Source organism: Triturus cristatus, chromosome 2_1, assembly GCF_964204655.1.
Source record: "Triturus cristatus chromosome 2_1, aTriCri1.1, whole genome shotgun sequence".
NCBI classification, from domain to species: Eukaryota; Metazoa; Chordata; class Amphibia; order Caudata; family Salamandridae; genus Triturus; species Triturus cristatus.
Genome location: NC_140581.1, coordinates 151731488 through 151751833, shown reverse-complemented (window position 1 = coordinate 151751833; position 20346 = coordinate 151731488). Strand labels below are relative to the sequence as shown.

At 45.2% G+C, this 20346-nt stretch overlaps 1 protein-coding gene across 1 annotated transcript in view; it reads right to left on the bottom strand.

The window, feature by feature from the left end:
* The window catches only part of PIK3C3 (phosphatidylinositol 3-kinase catalytic subunit type 3), an 855016-nt gene that overhangs the window by 105432 nt on the left and 729238 nt on the right, over positions 1-20346 (bottom strand). The window contains exon 24 of the mRNA XM_085629033.1: positions 16161-16286. Coding sequence (XP_085485159.1) covers positions 16161-16286 — 126 coding nt within the window. The remainder of the gene's footprint in view (positions 1-16160; positions 16287-20346) is intronic.

The following is a 20346-nucleotide window of genomic DNA, read 5'->3' as shown; positions in this document are numbered from 1 at the left end:
GCAGACCCTACTCTCCTACAGGTATCAAGAGCTTTTGAAAATGAGGATCGATCCTCCGATCAGGCTGCCCCCTTGGGGGGATTTTCTGTCGCAGCAACAGGGGAGGGTACTCCACCCGAACCTGTCAACTCTGCACCTCTATGCGTGGAGATTGAGCGGTGGCAGTTGGCGGCCAGGCGGCCCTCCACGAAGACGGTATACGCCTGCCGTTGGCAAACATTTGTATTATACTGTACAGAAAGGTCTATTGACCCTTTTATGCTTCTCTTTCCACTGTCCTTCTATTCATTCTAACCCTTGCCCAGCAGAACTCCGCGTTGGGTACTCTGAAGGGTTATCTTTCTGCTCGATCCGCTTTTTTGCAGCTGCCAGACCAACCCTCTCTTTTTAGGTCTCCAATTGTAAATAAGGGTCTGGCTCACTTATTTACGCCGATGCCTTTGTTATGCCACAGCGGGACCGTAATTTGGTCCTCACCTAGCTAGCTTATGTGTGCTTCCTTCAAGCCTTTACACAACTGTTCCCTCTGGCTGCTTACCATCAAGACAGCCTTTTAGTGGCGATTACATTTGACAAGGGGGATGAAAATGAATTGCAGGCGCTGTCTTGCACGCCTCCCTTCATGGTGTCTTTTCCAGACAAAGTGGTGCTTTGCACCTTGGCTTCATAACTACCAAAGGCTGTGACCCCATTTCATCTGGATCAATCTACCACGCACCCCACCTTCTTTGCTCCCCCGCATCCCTCTAAGGAAGAGGAGCGTCTCCACCGACTTGACCCAAAAAGAGCGCTGTTGTTCTACTTTGACAGCACAAAAGAGTTCTGGGTGGACGACTAAATCTTTGTGGGGTACGTGGGAGATAAGAAGGGGCAGGCAGTGCAGAAAAGGACAATCTCTTGCTGGGTCGTTCTCTGCATGAAGATCTGCTAAGCCCTAGCTAAGAATCAGCTCCCTGAAGGATTAAGGACCCATTCCACATGGGGAAAGGCTGCGACTACAGCCTTGGCTCGGGGTGTCCCAGTCTTGGACATCTGTCAGGCGGGCAAAGAGGGCATCCTTGCACACGTTTGCCAAGCACTACTGCAGGGATGGGCATTTTGCCTGTTCTGTCCTGCAGGACTTCCTAGTGTAAGTTATTGGTTCGCAACCCACCGCTGGGAAGGTATAGCTTAAGTATCTAATTCAAGGGTGAGGAATCTGCTGCTAGAAGTCTATCAGATTAACAAGTTACTTACGTTCAGTAATGCATTATCTGGTAGAGACTCTATCTAGCTGCAGAATCCTTATGATCCCACCCATGCCTCCCCACTTTGCAGATTGATTTTGTTAGGGCTAGGGTTACTCCCCATTTCAGGGCCCTAGTTTTGCAAACAACTTCGTCAGTTAATTCTGGAGTGGAAAAAACGAAAATTACTGACATCCGTGCGCCTGATTGGCGACTATATAGGTACCGTGACATCATAACTAACGCTACCGATGCCAACGTCACTCGGAGCCAAATGGAGCCACCTGACAGCTTGCACAAGGGGTATTGCTCAGCAAAAGTTTCTGGACCCAGCCAGACGCCTGGGAAATTCAAAGGTGTGGAATCTGCAGCTAGAAGTCTTTATCAGATGAAAAGAGTGGGGTTGGAGAGCGGGTGTTTGGGACGCATGGAACATACAAGGTAAAACAAAAGTTCTCACTTTAGGTAAGCAAATATTCAAGTCTGGGCGTCCCATGTGTCTGGAGTAGGGCGTGATCTTGTCACCAACCAAGATGGTGGCGCTGTGCTCAGCTCCAATGGACACAGAAGCCTTCAATAATCCCAGGACCACTCCGGCACTCACCTGACAGGGGAGATAACCATGCGTCTCCTCCTGCAGCTTCGGTGAGTCGCTGGAGCCCTTTTTCAAGCTCTGTGGTTTACTTTCTAATTGCGCAGCCGGCCCCGGGGATATTGCCTAAGAGTGAAAGGTCGTGCCCATAATTTTGAAAGGTAGCGGGCACATTTCTTCACATAATGCCGGACATGGAGCTATTGCGCTCCTTTCATAATCTCCTAGCTTCACCGCTGCTTTCAGGAGAAATATCCCTGTTTGGCCCTTGCTGATGCTAACATTCTTTCAAGACGTTTATACATCAAGAAATGATTGGTAAGCGCTTTGAAAGTTTCTTTTTGTGGACCAATATGCTTCCACACTGCGCTTTATTTTAATTTACTCGGCTGATATCTGGGTTGTGTGGATGACTGTTAATTTCCGATGTAAGCTTCTACCAAATGCTTTCATGTTTCCTGCAGAAGAACCCTTTGAGCTTTTTCTTGTGGTTTTTCAGATCTCCGGCCCATTGACTTGTTTTTCATTAGAGGATTCTCTTTTTCACAGGAAGTTAATTGAGATTATTTTTCAATACTTTACGTATTCCTGTTTAACTCCATCACTGTGCCCATATTTTCAGGATTATCAATTTGTTACCAATAGCTCAAGTGTTTTTACTCATATTTTTGCCTCGAACGCGCGCAGAAAGCCAATAGTGTTCTGGTATTTTCCCCCTTTTTTCTCTGGTCCTTTTCTTGTATCTTTTTGCGTGTTAAAACCCTTCATGGAAGAGACTACCAAAACGTTGCAACATTTAGAAGATGAATCATACTCTCTAGAGTCATGTTTTTTAATGGTAGAACAAAAATAGTAAGTCTACAAATTGCAACAGTCAAGGCCTCATTGAATGGCAGGAGGGGTTCCGAGTAGGAGACATCCTGATGCAGTGTAGTGAAGGCAGCGTTTTAGATACATAAATTGCTATGTTAGCATAAGCGCCTTAGACGTTAGAAACGCCATCTTGCCACTTTTGTTGCTTGTGCACACGACACTGCCGATACATGTTATTGTTTGAAAACTGATTGCGTGCCTTTTCTTCACATGAGAACTGTCTGTTGTTCACATCCCTAGACGTGCACTGCGACCTTGGTCTGAATATTGTGTGCAGAAACCGTCTGAGCGACCAAACAATGTATGTTTTTGAGTTCAGGTTGATCGACCCACTCTCTAGCCATAACACGCACACAGCTGCAAATATCTGAAAGTCGAGAGCCTTTAATATTGCAGTTTGCATGCATTAGACACACATTCTGGAGAAGAACTTTTCCAGGCGCAGAGCAAAGCTGATCCTGTGATGTGATTCACCTAAGCTGATCTCTACGGTATGGGGTTCCCCATTCAAGCATAGAGACCTTCTATTAGTATAATAATACTAGCCCACTAGTGAAGGGAGGGTGGTTGTGTTCCATTATCATTTGTAATATCATTTCTCCCTTCATTTTATATGGTATTGTAACAATGCTGATGGTTTTAATCATTTGTCTGCTTATGTTAGCCAAAGTACTGCATCTTAGGACACGTAGTTTATAAAATAAACATTTTAAACTGTACCGTATCTCTAATTACTCTTGTTGTGGACTGATATGAAAATAATAACAAACAGGTATTTCTGATTCCCACTATTCCTGAGAGTACTCTAAGTTGCTTGTTCTGGGTTGTCTATACATTGGGGAGCTCCGAGAGGATACGGAGGACGAATGGGACACTGATGCTAGTCGGATTGGGGTTCTGGGTACTGAGGTGATTTTTTGGTACACCGCAATTCACTGAGGTCCTGGTTTCCTGCGCATAGTTCTGTGCATGAGCAGAATCCCTGCAACATGGCGCACCGAACGTTTGGTCTTCTGATTTGAAACGCCTTAGTAGTGCTTATATTAGTCCACGACACCCTCAATCTTGTTTCCGGATAGCGAGAGTGACGGTTTTAACCTACCTGTTTGTATGATAGGTTCCCTCAAGCTTGTTAATTAAAAAGGTTTTTATATTTTTGAACCCATGTGCTACTGTAATATCCATTGTTGTTCTACTCTGTGTCCTTATGGCGGTCGATATCGCAGCGCATAGCCGTACACCTCTGCGGCGTCATTTGATGCAGTTTGGGTTGCCGGACGATGGGATGGCCGTTATTTTTGTGGTGAGTGCCGATGCGTCCTATCCCTATGAGTTGTTTTACTCTTGGGTGACTATGCCGGCGGTGAATGCGGATGATGATACGTTTCACTCCTATACTCCCACGCGGCTCCCAGCAAACTATACGCCATATAGGACGCAAGAAATTCCTATTTCAGCTTGGCAGCATCGCATTTGGTTTGATGGTGCCCTTCCCCATGCGGTTACACCGGTTAGAATGGGCCCTTTGTCATTTCCAGGGGCCACTTGGCCGGTGCTGGCCGGATTTTCACCTCATCCTTGTTATTTGAATGTTGCGGTGGATGAGTTGCGTGTCCTCCATACAGCCCTGATTACTCTGTATAGGGCTTTAGTGCAATACCTCTCTCGCAATGTGCAGGTGGGGGCACCTGCTGTTGCGGGACAGCCAGCTGGCCAGGCTGGGGTTGTTATTAGTCCCGTCATGGTTAATTTGGTTATGGGCAAGCGCCCCCAAATTAAGGACGATTTGCCTTATTGGCTTGCTGAGAAATTTGACCAGCTGGAAGCAGTATTTCCGCACTCTACTCCTGTGGAGAAACACAGGATCCTCACCATTAGTTTGCAGAAAGACTTAGTCCCGGAGGTGTCAGATTGTGATTGGGGTAAGGTTTTTGCGGCGGTCTACTCGAAGTGCTTTGGCACCCCTTCTATGGCCGTGCTTCCCTCCGTCATCAAACGTGTTCAAGAGCAACACGGTCCGGAGGCGGCAGTCGAGTTGGGAATGCGGCTTGTCGGTGTGTTCGACGTAGTTGCCACTCTCGTCCTTGGTAATCTCAAGGGGGATGCGGTACAATTTCAAGTGGCTAATGGCTTAGCCCGCGTCGACGAACTCGATAAGCCCCGAGAGTTGCCTAAAATTATTGCGGAGGCATATAGAACTATTGGCCGCAGTAGTTTAGGGATTTAACCAACTATTGTCATTCCAGACTTAATACAGCAAACTAAGGTGAGTTCGTCTGTCAAAGACGATCGTCCAACTTTTCCTAAACAAAATTGGCGGACAATGAAGCAGGGAAAGCAGCAGCAGAAACAGGGTTCTCGTCCTACGTCTCCAGTACAGGCGACTGGTGAACGCACATACGATTTGCGCGATCGCACTAGTATTAGGTCACCTGATAGATTTCAGGTTACTGAACAACGTTCTCCTCGTTCTTTACAGGAAACATCGGTTTCACATTCCGGTGGCGGAGAACGTGGCAAAGTTCAGGGTGCCCAACAAGGACGTGAGCAACCCTGTCAGCCTGACGGTACAGGCAAGCAGGATGAGTTTGCACGTCAACGCCCCCCGTTTCAGAAGAAGAAGGTTGCTGCGCTAACAGCGAGGTATGCTACAGATAGTGAGGACGCAGCTTCGGAACCTGACAAGGGCACTAACAGTGCTCGACAGCGCAGCGGAGGTTACAGTAGTGCGACAAGCACTGCGTCCATGTCTGGAGGCAACAGCAACTGACACGTTCATTACTGTAGAAACTGCTGACACTAGAGTGGCTCCCCCTGATAGACTATATGACACAGTCCTCTTAATTGAAGGTGACATACAACATACAATACCAGGGATTTTTTGGGATAATCTAACCTCTTCATATGATATACTCTTGGCGGAGGCGGACTGGCCCCCGGCTTTCATTTTGGATGCTCCTAGAGGGGAGGAGTTAATCCTCCCGTCCTTTGCGCACACAGTGCCAAAGGAGCACGCTGAAAGGTTTGCCGAAGAGTGGGCTCAGGTGCTTTCTCCGGCGTTGTACCGTACTCAGGTTGGGTGGGATAAATTGTCTCCAAGCCATGAGCTTCCTTTACGGTCTATGCCCCAGCTGCCGCCCCAATATCCCATGCGCCGCAAAGCTAGATCTCATGTCGCAGAAATCCTTGAGCAATTGGAATATCAGGGTGTTTTTGAAACCTGTGTGTCACCAATGAATAATCCTTTATTCACTGTAACGAAGCCTGATGGGTCGTACCGCCTAGTTTTGGATTACCGGCATTTGAACTCTCATTGTCGGACGTGTGCTGTACAGAATATCCACAGTTCTGCCCTCGTTGATAGTCTTGTGTGTAAAAGGTTTAAAACCACACTTGACATATCCAATGGCTTTCACAGCCATAACCTGTCCTCTATTAGTAGTCAGTGGACAGCGTTTACTTCCGGCGGCAAACAAAAACAGTTTAAGAGATTAGCCATGGGCTATAAAAACAGCCCTGGCGTCTTTGCCGCACGTGTTATCTCTCTGTTAGAGAGCACTGAACCTGATGCGTACTCGTATGTTGATGATATCTATCTCACAGACGACGAGTTGTGGCCGCATCTGTGTCGCGTTGATCGCATCATTGTTATGTTTGCAGACTTCGGTTACAAATTCAACTTTGCGAAGTCTCACATTGCAGAGTATACAGTGTTGTTTTTGGGCTACGAGCTCAACAATGAAGGTCGAGGATTAGCTCCTCACTTTCTGGAGAAGTGCGCATGCTTGCGTGCTCCTACAACACTGAAAAAATTGCAGTCTTTGCTGGGCTTTTTAGAAATTCGGTCGTACTTACATTCCCGATTATGCCCAGCGTATCAAGCCGCTATATGCCTTGGTACAACCTACTTTTTCCAAATCGAGCTGGCTGCCAGAGCATTCAGCTATTTTGCAATCTTTGCAGGCTGATCTTCTTGCTTCGAAATACTTACTGACAAGTGATAACCACACTAACCTGGTAATAAGAATTGTGCAGTGGGTTTCACGTACTTAACGTTCAATGAGGGCGACACAGTCCCCATTGCCTACAAATCACACCTGTACACTTTGGCTGAACTGCGCTTTTCCACAGTCGAAAATGTTTTGACTGCAGTACAGATGGCGATTCTTAAAGAACGAGCGCTGTCGCAAGGAAAACGCATGTTGGTGGTTACACCATATCCTGCTCTAGAGGCAGTGACGAAAGCCAGTGTACCTAATTCTAAAGCTTTGCATCCACGTTGGATACAATGGGCCAATTCTTTGACATCGCCAGATGTCACCTATATCTTTGATGCCTCATTGCAGACTCAGGAGTACTTACAGTATGAATTTGTTCATCCAGCTCCTCTGTCTTTGCGCCCGCTTGAAGATTACCATTGTGTCATTTACACTGACGGTATGGCGCAACCGGCGACGGAATCTAAGCATGCCTATTCAGCAGCCTGCGCAATTGTGGCGGGTACATTCGTGAATGGAGAATTAAAATCTGATGTCGTGCATACGCAGTCATTGGGTGATTGTATCGCACAGTTGGTAGAGCTCCGGGCTCTGGTGCTTGCACTGGAGTTTGCAGATCCTCGGGTTACTACTCTTATAGTGAGTGACTCGTTTTACTGTGTTCAGTCTTTTAACGACAATTTATTCTTTTGGTCTCAGAATGAATATCGCGATTCCAAAGGTAGCACAATCAAGCATAAAATGCTTTGGGTTCGAGTGGCAGAACTTAAACAGCATCTGCCGCTCGTGAATGTGATTCACACTCTTGGTCACCAACGAGTTGGTGTCCACGCTGTCGGCAACAGCTTAGCTGACGAAGCAGCGAAAACAGCAGTGGCGACATATCTAATAGCAGCGGTTACAAGATCCAAAAGTAAGATCGATGATGACATCTTGGCAGCTATTGCTGCTATAGAGAAGGGAAGTAATTACCCGAGAGGTTTCCCTTCTCGGTACCATTATCACTTAAGTCCTGATAACTTCCCGTATGTGAGAATTAACGACGTTGGTGACAGATTGATTCCCAACGCGGACTGCAGACTGTCCTTGATAACAGCGGCTCACAAGGGTATGGCCTCTGCCCATGCCGGCGTGTCAGCTACTGTTACTCAATTACAACAGCGTTACTGGTGGCGCGGATTGTATAAACAAACTCGCACTTATGTTCTTGATTGTGACATTTGCCAGCAGACTAAACCTTCGACTGCTGCGTGCCCTCCACAAACTCAGTTGTACATATCTAATAAACCACTTGGGTGCGTTTATTTAGATCACTGCGGTCCTTTCTCCTCTGATACTGCGTACAAGTACATCTTAGTTGCAGTGGATTAGTGCACACATTTTTTCTGGGTGTGGCCTCAAAGGAGTGCTGATGCTCGTACTGTCATAATGGATTTGCATGTCTTATTGGGAATTTTTGCGTGTGGTACCTTTCATTCTGATCAGGGCCCTGCGTTCGCCTCTAAGGCGTACAAAGAAGCCATGAAATCTTTGGGGGTCCAAGTTAAATTTTCGTCTCCATACCGACCTGAGGGTAATAGTGTAGTGGAGCGAATGAACCGTGACTTAAAGCAATCCTTGACAGCCAGGGTTTTAGGCACTGGCCGGAATTGGTTAGCCCATCTGTATAACGTTCAACGTGCACTTAATAATCTCCCTAGAAGGTCTCTGGGTGGGCGGACCCCATACATGATGCTCTTTGGCATAACATTTTTTGTCCCGGACCTTGATGGTCTAGACATGGCAGCGTCAGCCGCACTCTTTGACGTAGATGATCACTGTGCTGTATTGCAGAATCTACAAGAGACCAGAGACAGTCTCGCAAAAGAACACTTGACAACCACATCTGATGCTGCGCTTCAGATTCCGGTAGTCAGCTGACTACCTCGAGTTGGAGACCTGGTCCGTGAGAAGGTGGAGAACAAGAAGGAGTTCGGCCCCTCTTATCGTACACCGGTTCCAGTGCTTGGCGTGCAGGGTACACGAACAGTCATTTTACCTCCACTTCCTAGTCGCAAGGATAACAGGTACATCTCCATTGACAATGTCAAACTACAGCGAGTGGCCGATTCTTCTTAGTATGACTCCAGCGGTTTCTTGCCCTACGATGCTGAGAAATTCTGTTTTGGCTCCGGCTTCTACCACCTTGCCTGATGTTGCCATCGAGATGCATACGGTTACTAATCCTTTGTTGCCACCACCGGCTGGTGGTCCACCTGAAACTATTGAGTATGCTTATCCCGCCGATGTATCATTGCCTGTTTTACAATCAACCGCGGTTAACCAGTCACGTTTCTCCTTTGACACTAACTCTATGACCTCAAGTGCTCCATCAAAAGTTTCTATTTTTGCTGTTTGGTTTAAAAGACATTTTTTAATTCCCCCCTTGGACTTACATTTGGCTGGTGCTCATATGTATTTTTTTGTTTATGTCCATTGGATTTGTGGTGGTATTTTTTCGTCTTGTGAATGGACATGACCTAAAAGAAAGATCTACAATTAGACTAATTGATGGAACTTTGGCCCCCCCACTCTTCATCACACATCATGAAGAGGGACCAGACTTTTGTGAATATTACTGCCTGGCCTGTGTTAGATGGGATTGTGTGGGATGCTGTTAAATTTCAGATTCATGGACCCACTGAGGTGATTAATGTTCCAAATGTTCTTCGTGTTTCTATGGGGGATGTAGTGAAACAAAACATCCGCTCTGATGATTGGGACGTTGAGGCCATAGAAGCACTGTTTTCTGATTTGAAATATTATGCCGCATTTGATGCTGAAGATTTGTATTTAGACACTGCTAATTATGGGGAACTGTTTTGCTATCAACATTATGGCAATCATTTCCTATATAAGGCCAATACATTTCGACATTTTGTAAATTATACGCAATGGGAACATTGTCCGACGCCAATGCAAGGCAGCTCCAACACACTGGTGAACAAATTTGCATATTTTACTGATTTCAGTGTTTCAAAACCTGCCACTTTTTATTTTAAAGTGGCAGCGGAGTCTGCCTCAAAGGTTAGGCTGACACACACTAAATTATTATATTCCAAATCCTTTATGGATGATTTGGTGGTCAGGGGTTATGATCTGTGGAAAGATACTATTGATCTTAAATCTGTTTGGGGTTCTAAAACATGGCAGGTAGAAGGAACAGAAGCTTTGCATCGTGCCTGCCTCATCCCAAACCACAAATTATTTTTGAATTCATCTATTTTTCAGACCACCTGCTTTGGATTGGCTACCTCTAAAAAATTTAATTCTCCCTCTATTCCGGATCTGGGTGCTTATCCAAATTGGGATAATCATACTGATCTGTTCCTTGATGCGTTGCAGTCATACATCATTAATACATCCTTCAATATTTCCAAATTAGATCCAGAAGGATGGTTAACGTGGCAGACGAGCTCAGATTCCTGTCAGCATCGTTTTCTGGGTCTGCAACCGGGGTATACGCGGGTTCGCATAGACCCCCGCTTTGAATCTTCCCTACTCTGTAGGGAAGTTATGTCAGAACTGGCTGCAACATTCCACCTTGGCATCTGTTAAACTTCAAAATAAATGACAAAATAGATTTGAATGATTTTGTTAAGGGTCCTGTGGGTGGCAGGCCCAAAAGATGGGTGTATGCTGTTCATAACGAAGTTTGGAAATTATCTCAAATTGAAGCGGCTTCTAGATTGAGAGCCATTGATCAAGCCAATTTGGAAAAAGTACTCGCTGTTATCGATAATAGCATTAACACCCTTTCTTCCCGAATTTACACATTAGATAATATTGTTACATCTGTTGTTGATATTGTACAGGATGATATGTCTGTTTTGTATCATGGTCAAAATCAATTACGTTCTATAATGCAGTTTGCATGGACTTTGCAAACGTTAAAGGCTGGGAAAGTCCCCTGGGACTACATGAATACTTCATCTTTATTCCTTCCCTTTAATCTAACTGCGAAACAACAATTCATGTCCATGAAAGATGCAACATACTCATTACTGCATATTGAAAAGTTAGAACCTTTGCCTTTCTCTGTGGCCGAATTGAACTCCGCAGTGTGGCTTATCCACGGGTTAATCACCTTACCATTTCCTTTGTTTAAAATCAGTTTGAACATGAAACATTATGCCCTAGGCAGATATGAACCGTTGGGTACTGCTTTCCTGCATGAAGTTTGGTCACTCCCATTTACATATAGGTGCATGCGAGAAGGTAAAGAAGTTTATTTGAAGGGTGAGGAATGCACCTCCACACCGGATCACTCTGTAGGCACATGGCGCGTGCAATGTCCAGGCACCTAATTTAGCATGCGTCCTGAAAGGGATTCCAGTACCAGCTATTACACCCTCTTTCACGTTGATAGTTAACGGTAGTTATTTGCTTTTAAATAAGAAGGCTTGCTGCGGGATGCTAGCGGGAATTCCCTACATTGTGACCGTTTCACAGAGAGTAGTCTGCTGTAAAAATGTCCTTTTCCCACCCCCGCATGGGCGGCTGGATGTATCCATCTGGCCTTCCATTCCAACCTTGAAAGCAGAGTTCAACAAGATGAGCAGAATAAGGGCTCTATTGTCTGAAAAAGAAGTCGCCCTGACATCCTCCCGTGAAACATTTGTCCTTCACGTAGCAAACACCCGCACAGAGGTGCATGCGCTTTTAAATACTGATCTCCCACTGCATTTCGGTGCCCTGATTCAAACTATATTTAATGCCTCGTCCACAACTGGCTTGGCGCATTTTTTCAAAATTGTGGGCTCCGGCCTCATGACCTCCTTCCAAACTATTTTTGGTGTGATACCGGCATTTTTTCATTCTATTTTTTCCAGCGTCTTTGGCGGGCTCCCGTTGATTCTCGCCCTCACGGCTGGTGTGCTCTTGTTGGTCTGCTTACTGCGCAATGGCTGCACAATTTGTGTCACACGACAGCCTGTCCAGGCTGCTCCATCTTCGTAACCGGATGCTTGAATATTACGGAACATTACCACTGGCAACCCTGAGTATAGCCTATGGATTGTCCTTCCGGTTTTCCTACTTTACTTGTGTGCAGCCTGTTTTTCATTGCCTAGATTGTCCTTTCGAATGGGCTCTGGATTTGTGCTTGTCAAACTCGGTGTCTCCTGCCCCGGATTATGATCGACTGATGAGTCCCTTAGTGGCTCATGAGTTGGACTGTTCTGGTGTTAGGATTATGGCCTGTGGAGCGGCACATGGAGTCCTAGGGAATTGGAACATCTGTATGGCAGCGTATGACTACTTGGTGAGAAGTTATCTTGAAGAGCACGCCAGTTGTCCTCTGATTGTGCTAGAGGCTCCAGTTGTCGAAGAACATGTATGTTTGTTTACCTTGTTAGACTGGATGGCGGAAACTTTTACAGAACATTCCAATGACTTCTGTCGCTACTTACTGTGCTTACACGTTGATGGATTAACTTGGATGTCGTCCAACTTTCCTTGTACGACCCACACATTTTTTTTTTTCTGACTCGACATTTCGGCTCGCTGAGCCTTTGCAAGATGTTACGAATTTCCATTTCCTTTTTTTTCCACTTCATTTTTTTTTCTTTTCTTTATCTTTTCTCGTTTTTTTCTTCGAAATTTCACTCCACTTTATTTGGATTCCCAATACATGCACTTGGTTCCGCTCTGGTGAACTTGAACTCTGCGTTCTTTTAATTGTATCCCTAATAGTTCGTGGTCCAATCAAGGGAGGGTGTAGTGAAGGCAGCGTTTTAGATTCATACATTGCTATGTTAGCATAAGCGCCTTAGATGTTAGAAACGCCATCTTGCCACTGTTGCTGCTTTTGCACACAACACTGCAGATACATGTTATTGTTTGAAAACTGCTTGAGTGCCTTTTCTTCACATGAGAACTGTCTGTTGTTCACATCCCTAGACGTGCACTGCGACCTTGGTCTGAACATTGTGTGCAGAAACAGTCTGAGCCACCAAACAATGTATGTTTTTGAGTTCAGGTTGATCGGCCCACGCTCTAGCCATAACACGCACACAGCTGCAAATATCTGAAAGTCGAGAGCCTTTAATATTGCAATTTGCATGCATTAGACACACATTCTGGAGAAGAACTTTTCCAGGCGTAGAGCAAAGCTGATCCTGTGATGTGATTCACCTAAGCAGATCTTTACGGTATGGGATTCCCCATTCAAGCCTAGAGACCTTCTATTCGTATAATAATACTAGCCCACTAGTGAAGGGAGGGTGGTTGTGTTCCATTATCATTTGTAATATGATTACTCCCTTCATTTTCTATGGTATTGTAACAATGCTGATGGTTTTAATTTTAATCATTTGTCTGCTTATGTTAGCCAAAGAACTGCATCTTAGGATACGTAGTTTATAAAATAAACATTTTAAACTTTACCGTGTCTCTGATTACTCTTGTTGTGGACTGATATGAGAATAATAACGAACAGGTATTTCTGATTCCCACCATTCCTGAGAGTACTCTAAGTCGCTTGTTCTGGGTTGTCTATACATTGGGAGCTCCGAGAGGATACGGAGGGCGAATGGGACACTGATGCTAGTCGGACTGGGGTTCTGGGTACTGAGGTGAGTTTTTGGTACACCACAATTCACTGAGGTCCTGGTTTCCTGCGCATAGTTCTGTGCATGAGCAGAATCCCTGCAATAGCAGGACCTCTGTCAAAATGTTTGTCTTGACTTCCACCAAAAGGAGCTGAAAGTCCAGGATCTCAACTGCCCTTTTTACCACCATAGCATATGAAGCTCTTTTCTCCGTAGTCACGGTAGGGGCAGAAAGCAGGCCAGAATCTGGAGAGGTATCCAGTATACTGGCCTCATCCAATTTCTCATACCAGCTCATTTCGTGCTCAGGTTTGTCTTGTAAAGGGGTTCAGCGATCCCTCCCAGTTGTCCTTCATGCTAGCCCTTCAAAATAAGGCTGAGGAAACGACCTAAGACCCAAGGGTGCTGTCGGCATCGGAATCGGTGCCGATCTGGCTCTGGGCCGTCAGGCATAAGAATGGGGCTAGCGCAGGTCGCAGTGGCACAACCTGCGTGGGTCCGTATCCACCACCAGATCCATTGGTGGGCGTTGGAGCCGCCAGCACCAAACCCAAGGGAGCCCCTTATGAGCCTCCGAGGTCCGTAGGTGCGCCTGAGAGTCAGTCCGCCAAAATATGAGACACATGGCATCATAAAATTCTTTGCGCAGGGCGGGGGTTGCTACGGCTCCTGAGAAGGAAGGGAAGCGCAGAGCCTACCCAGGATCAGGTTCTGCAGAATGTGGCCCAGAGCACTGAGGCTCCTCCGACACATCGGCCGATGGACAGGGAGAAGTTGAAACACGCTTTGACTTCTTATGTTTCTTATGCCTCTTACCTGACTTACACGATGACTTCGAGTGGGAGGACGAGGACTTAGGCTCCTCTCGACAGGGCCAGAGAACGAGGGCAAAGGATGCAGTGCCGAGTGTGGCCGGAAACCAGCTTTAGGGACTGCTCCATCAAAGCTTTCGGAGCCATGGTCCAGCAGTTGGAGGCACAAAAGACAAATCAAGTGTGGATCCGCGATGGATAGGGCGCTGTGGGCGGCGCTGCACGGTTTGAATCCAGACGTTTTCTCTGACATGTCGATGGATATGGCGCTGTGGGCGGTGCTGCACGGTTTGAATCCAGACGTGGTCTCTGACATGTTGGAAAAACCTACACACCAAAAAATGTTCAACAAAAGGTAGAAAAAAAGTCTGTCAAAAAGTGACAGAGGGTACATCTCTTCACGGATCTGCACTGGCTGGCGCAGAAAGAAAAGAACTGATGTCTGCGCGTGGAGGTGGTGCCTATATAGGTGATGCAGACATCACAACAGCGGAGACGATGCCGAAAAACCTCATTCGGAGCCAACTGACACAACCTAACGGTGCGCAAGGGTATTGTTTAAAGAAAAATCATCTGGATCCAGTCTGCTGCCTGGGAAGTTCAAAGGTAAGGAATCTGCGATTAGATGTCTCTATCATATTACATATTTGCGAGTCGAGGTTGATGTGGAGTTCTCAACCGGCGATTCTGTTAAAAAGGACGAGATTTCATTTTCATTGATGAATGCATTGATTTCCATATTAACACTTCACAAAACTATGCGAGCTGCGAACACTGCGCAAACCCTTTACTATTCTATCACTGTTTGGTATTTACCCTGGTGGCCCTAAAATAATTTTCTCCAGCTTCATCTTGCTGGTCCTGTTAATGCTCCACTGCGGATTTAAAGCATATGTTATTGGAATGCCCTGCTAGTCATCAGTTTTGGAAACTGGTCTGGACTAAAATCAATCAGATTTTTAACATTGCTATTCCTTTCTCCTTTAATAATATCTTCCCAGGTAGTGTGGCTCCTCAATGGCCTCATTTAACCCCAAGTTAAATGGGGGAAAGATTTACTGTTAGCTGTAGCCTTTTATTTAATAACGTCAAATTGGAAACAAGCTCAGAATGTCACTCTAATGTCCTGGTGGAATGCCATTTGCTTTCTCCATAGACAAGACACAAACTATGTCTATCCTATATCTTCAGCTTTAAAAAGAGATCTTTTGTGGCTTCTAACCATGTATTTAACCCATTTCTCCTCATCTGCTAATAAAATTATGACTGTATCAGATGAATTAAGGAATCCACCTTGAATTTCCCCCAACTGTCTTTATATTAATAGAAGATCTATAGAATGTTATAAACTTGTATATATGTTGTTTATATTTTTCTTTATCGTCATAATGTCTACTCTTTTTCATTAATTTGTTTTATACAATAAAGTTACATTTTGTTTTCCTTTCCCCTGCTCCTCCCCCATATTCCATATGTATTTACCGTTTCCCACGACATAGAATCTATATTTTCTTGTATATTTATCTATATGTATCAATTTGTTTCTAAATTTATTGCATTTTATGCTTACTACTCATGTTCTTTTTTTTGTTATTATGAGTTATGTTAATTATTGAATTGCTGTTTTTGCTGCTCCACATAAACACAAACTTAATTTTTTTTGTACAAATAATAATCTGGAAAGCCAAGAAGTGCATGGGGCTGGGGCTGTTAACACATCAGTGGGTAGATAAGGCAGGGCAGCCAGCGTGGATCGTGGAGAAAGAGGTAACAGCATAAGTCGATGAACGAGAAAGCATGAAACCAACGTGTCGAGTGGCTGACCCATGTGCTTTGAGTTGTGATTACAAGCAGATGCACACGCTACTGCTCCGAGGATACACAGCCAACATATAAACAGCCATTGAACATGGAGTGCATCCCTGTAATATAGGATGACCTAACGTTTGGTATAATTCCAAGATAAAGAATTTGCAGTGTCCTTTCACTTGCTACTGCCTTAGTCATTCGATTTTCCTTCAGGAGGGAGTGTCGTGAAAGGCACATCTGATGTTTCTGCCTTAGCTTACCATTGCAAACTTGTGAATCTGTTCCACCACAGCAGCAAAGAGAGCATTCACGCTCTCGTCGATGAGACTCTGCATGTAATGCACCGCCTCTTCATCCGACAGGTCCAATCGGAACTTATCCTGCACCTGTGACACAGAACACAGGCAGCCAATCAGTATCGAGTACATCAGCACGGTACTAGGCAGGAGACAGGGACAACAATGCATGACATGTACAAAAATATTGTCACTACTAAGTAAATGACCGCACTCGCAGCAGGTTCCTGTGCAGAAAATGACATATAGTACAGTACTTACGTCACACGATCAATGGTTTCCACACTATGGGCTTGGGTCCCAATGCCCAGATAGAAGGCAGTAAATGCATTTATGTACGGGTACATCTTTGTTTGGGGTAGACTTTCAACTTTTTGATAATTTACACACGATTCCATGATCATTTCAGAATATCTGGGACCAACCCATACATCCTATAAAATTCAAATGCATAAAGTGTACGGTTTTGCAATTTACACTAGGTGGGAAATCTGCACATATAAATGAAAATCAAATTTGTATAATCAAATCAAAATCAAATGTATATTATCAAATGATAAACAAATGTGTACTGAAGTTTTATCCCTCAACAGTTTAAAATGTTTTTACGGAGGTGAACCCCCTTTGCCCGTACCCAGAGTAAATATGTGGGTGTCCAATTCCCAGTGTGGAAAGCTATTTCCTCATCCTTTCTTTCACCCTGAGGGGCATTGCCTGCAGGTGTAAATCAATACTCACAAGAGTGCACTATGGCGGATGTAGATCTGCTGTGGCCAGAGGTGGTAGAGCCACTGAAAACTGGAGCCAGGCTCGAACCTGAACCCTGGCTCTGGTTCAGCTTAAGGTCCTGCTGGAACCTCGAGCCCATAACGAGCCAGGCTTTTATGGGACTTCTGCCTCCCTCCCTCCTTACATCTACTCAGGAAGTGGCACTATGGCCAGTGCTGCCGACTTTGGAACTGAGGACCCAGGTTCGAGTCTCAAAATCCTGTGTTCCTGGGCAATTCGCTTAATCTCCCCATGCCTGTACACAAAGAATGTGCCCTTGTGTAAAGTAACTAACTGATGCTCATGTAAAGGCTTCTATTTGGCATGGTCGAGGTCACGGTGTGCAAAAACAGCACAAAGAGGTAAAAACAAAGCTTTATCTAAGGAAAGACATAAGATACAGATTTCCTGGATGATTTGTACAAAGTGAAATCAGAAAACCTTACTCACTGCCTAAATTGTGTGATCTTAGACAAATATTTTATTTCCCCCAACATCTTTTTTCTTCATTACCATTTATGCAAGCTCTTTCAAATGTGTGAGTTCAGAATATCAGTAGCACAAAAACCCTTTTGTGCTCGATATCAACGAATATAATTCAGGTCTATAATAATCTGGCATTGTTGCGCTTTACTGAAGGGGAATAACGTCCTCACTTTCCACTCCAATTAAAAATTAAAATCTTGTATGAATTCTCTTAATTTTCCATTGTGTCAGTGTAAGAAGCTGGCTAGGTATATGGTGTAGACTTATGTAAGTGGGCACCTTGCACCAATCCAGACTACCCTTATGGTGATTTCAGTGGTCCTAGACACACAGCTATATCTAAAAAATAACCTTGAAACGCGATTCAGATTTTCTAAAAACTAGTCATTAGTTGCCTGGCGAGAGCTCAGGGGCTTCAGATTGTCAACCTTGCTAAACTGACATGATGCACAATTCAAAGTGACCAAAAAAACTTTGAAAGTAGGAGTTGACAAAACGATTCTAAATATTGTTTACCCACCCCTCGCCCCAACCTTGGCATTGGTACTTGTCCACAGGACGATATGCACCATCTGCCTCACTACTCTTTTGTGTGGTGTTGGGACAGGAATGTCCCCAGCATGTTAGTACAGACGTGCAACCCCGACCACAGAAATCACTGCTGTACGTTATCTGGTTTCCTGACATTTTTGGCCCAGCACATACGATAATCCTGCATGTGCGCAGATGCCATGGCCTTGTAACAGACCATGAGACTGAGGACCTGACCCCGAGGTTGGGAGGAGTAAACAAAGCACACTATTTAGTCTATGCGAGACTACCGTCCATCTCTTGTGACATATACATTAGGCAGTGGGGACAGTGTCCTGCTGTCTGATAATACTAACCAGATCTTATTCCTATATAGGCGTGAGTGTGGTGCCTACAGTAGACACTCACACTTCCGTCCCCATGTGCGTGCAGCTTGTATTGTGATGGGTAGCAGGATTCCTTGGTTATTGTGAGTGTGTGGCCCCAGTGGGATCCATTTTGGATGCCATTTATAAAACACAAGATGGTTTTGGTACAGGCTCCCCAGACAACAAGAGTTGCATTCCAGAGTAGAATGTTACAATGAGATGTGGGAGGGTGGACATAGGGCTGCTGTGAAAATGCAGCACTAATCTGTGGTAGCAAGGCCCTGCTGAACAGCCCTTCCTGAGCTCTGCCATTTGGCTGATTATCGAGAATGGGCCTTGCTTTTCTTGTTCAGATGGAAGCTTGTAGGCAGGGTCTGCCCCCTTGGCTCTACTCAGAGTGCTATTTCAGAATTTGGATGACTGGCACGTATAGTCTCTTCATATTTCTTTTTGGTTACGCTTGGGTGACTCAGTTAGGAGAGCAGCATCATGTACCTGATGTGAGAGTCATCACATCCAAACAAAGATTGTGTCTGCTCTGAAAAAGAAGGTGCTTTTGAATAGGGAGGGCTCCAAACTGGTTCCACACACAGACATTGGGATCAACATCCCTTACCAGGGAACAGACTATGAGAATCAAACCCAAACTATCTCACTGGGTCCCAGTTCCCGTTTCTTCATGACCAGAGTACTCAAAGAACTGTTAAGATCCATGGCTAGTGGGCATGACCATTGGTCTCAGAGTTGTGGGGCCATCAAATGAAGTCTGCAAAATCTTGCTGGGAGAGCTTTGGGACTGCCTGGTGCTCGGGAGTCCGCCTTGCATGCTGAGAGAAGGAAATTAGTTCTGACCCTGCAGGGAGAAGACTGTCCAAGAAGGGGAAGGTCAGACGGTGTGCCCAGAGCATTGGGCAGTACAGAAGCATGGACTAAATCATGGTAGTGCAATAGGTTACGATGTGAGTCTAAGAAAGGGGTCTCCGGCCTCCCCATAATTATCATGAGGATGCCACCCATGGGCAGGGGTAGACCAACTTGTGGTGACTCTGCTCTTAGGTGACACTGTGGTTGGGGGACCAGTGACCACCAACAACGGGGAGGGTCCTTGTTGTTTGGGGGTTGGGTCCTCCTGAGTCTGTGGTGCTATTTTTAAGGAGCAGCCACATTCCTTGACCAACATCAGGAAAATTAAAGTTGCCTGACCCTATTTTTTTTGTAGTATTACGTTTTGGTGAGTAGGAACACTTGTTCTGGACAACATTTATTTTATGTTGAATAAGTATCTGATGTTAGAGTCTCTACCCCTGCTCATACACTACCTCTTTGAGAAGCCTTTGGTTGCTCACCCTCACTACCCAGAAAGTCTAGTCTGGAAAGGTTACACTTGGCACCGGGGCTGAAGTGCCAGAGTAGGTCAGGCACCGGGACATCAGCGTTAAAAGGCCAGTAACACCTACTTTCCCCTTGGTCCCTGAATGGATTCTGACACGTGGACATAGTATCTGTGCCCACGTGTCAGAACCCACTCAGGGGCCTGGTTCTCAGTGTGTGATGACTTTGGTACCACACACTGAGAACTAAGTTTGGAGTAGTAAGCACCAGAGTAAAACTAATCATTTTTGGAAGATTTCGAAATTTTATTTTACAGAAATGTTGTGAATAATGATCCAAGGCTATTTTTTCAAAATGCTATCAGTTGCTCTGAACAATTTTTAGGTCTCGCCTAGGCAGCGTTTGCGCTGTCTCGTTGAGAAATGCAGTATATACTATAGCGTGGAAGCTTTCTGGAAGCTCCGCCCACTTTCTGCCGATCTTTTTGATTGGCTTACATTTTAAATACTGCCTCCTGATTGGTTTTAGGCTTGTTAGTCCCTCCTCCAAACGGCCTTCTTGTCATTTGTATCCTTCCCTGGCTATTGGAGCCTTTACTCCAACACTATTTTCTGCCCTGTGTCCCCCCACCACCTTCCGCAGTTCGGCACTTCTCACACCTCCAT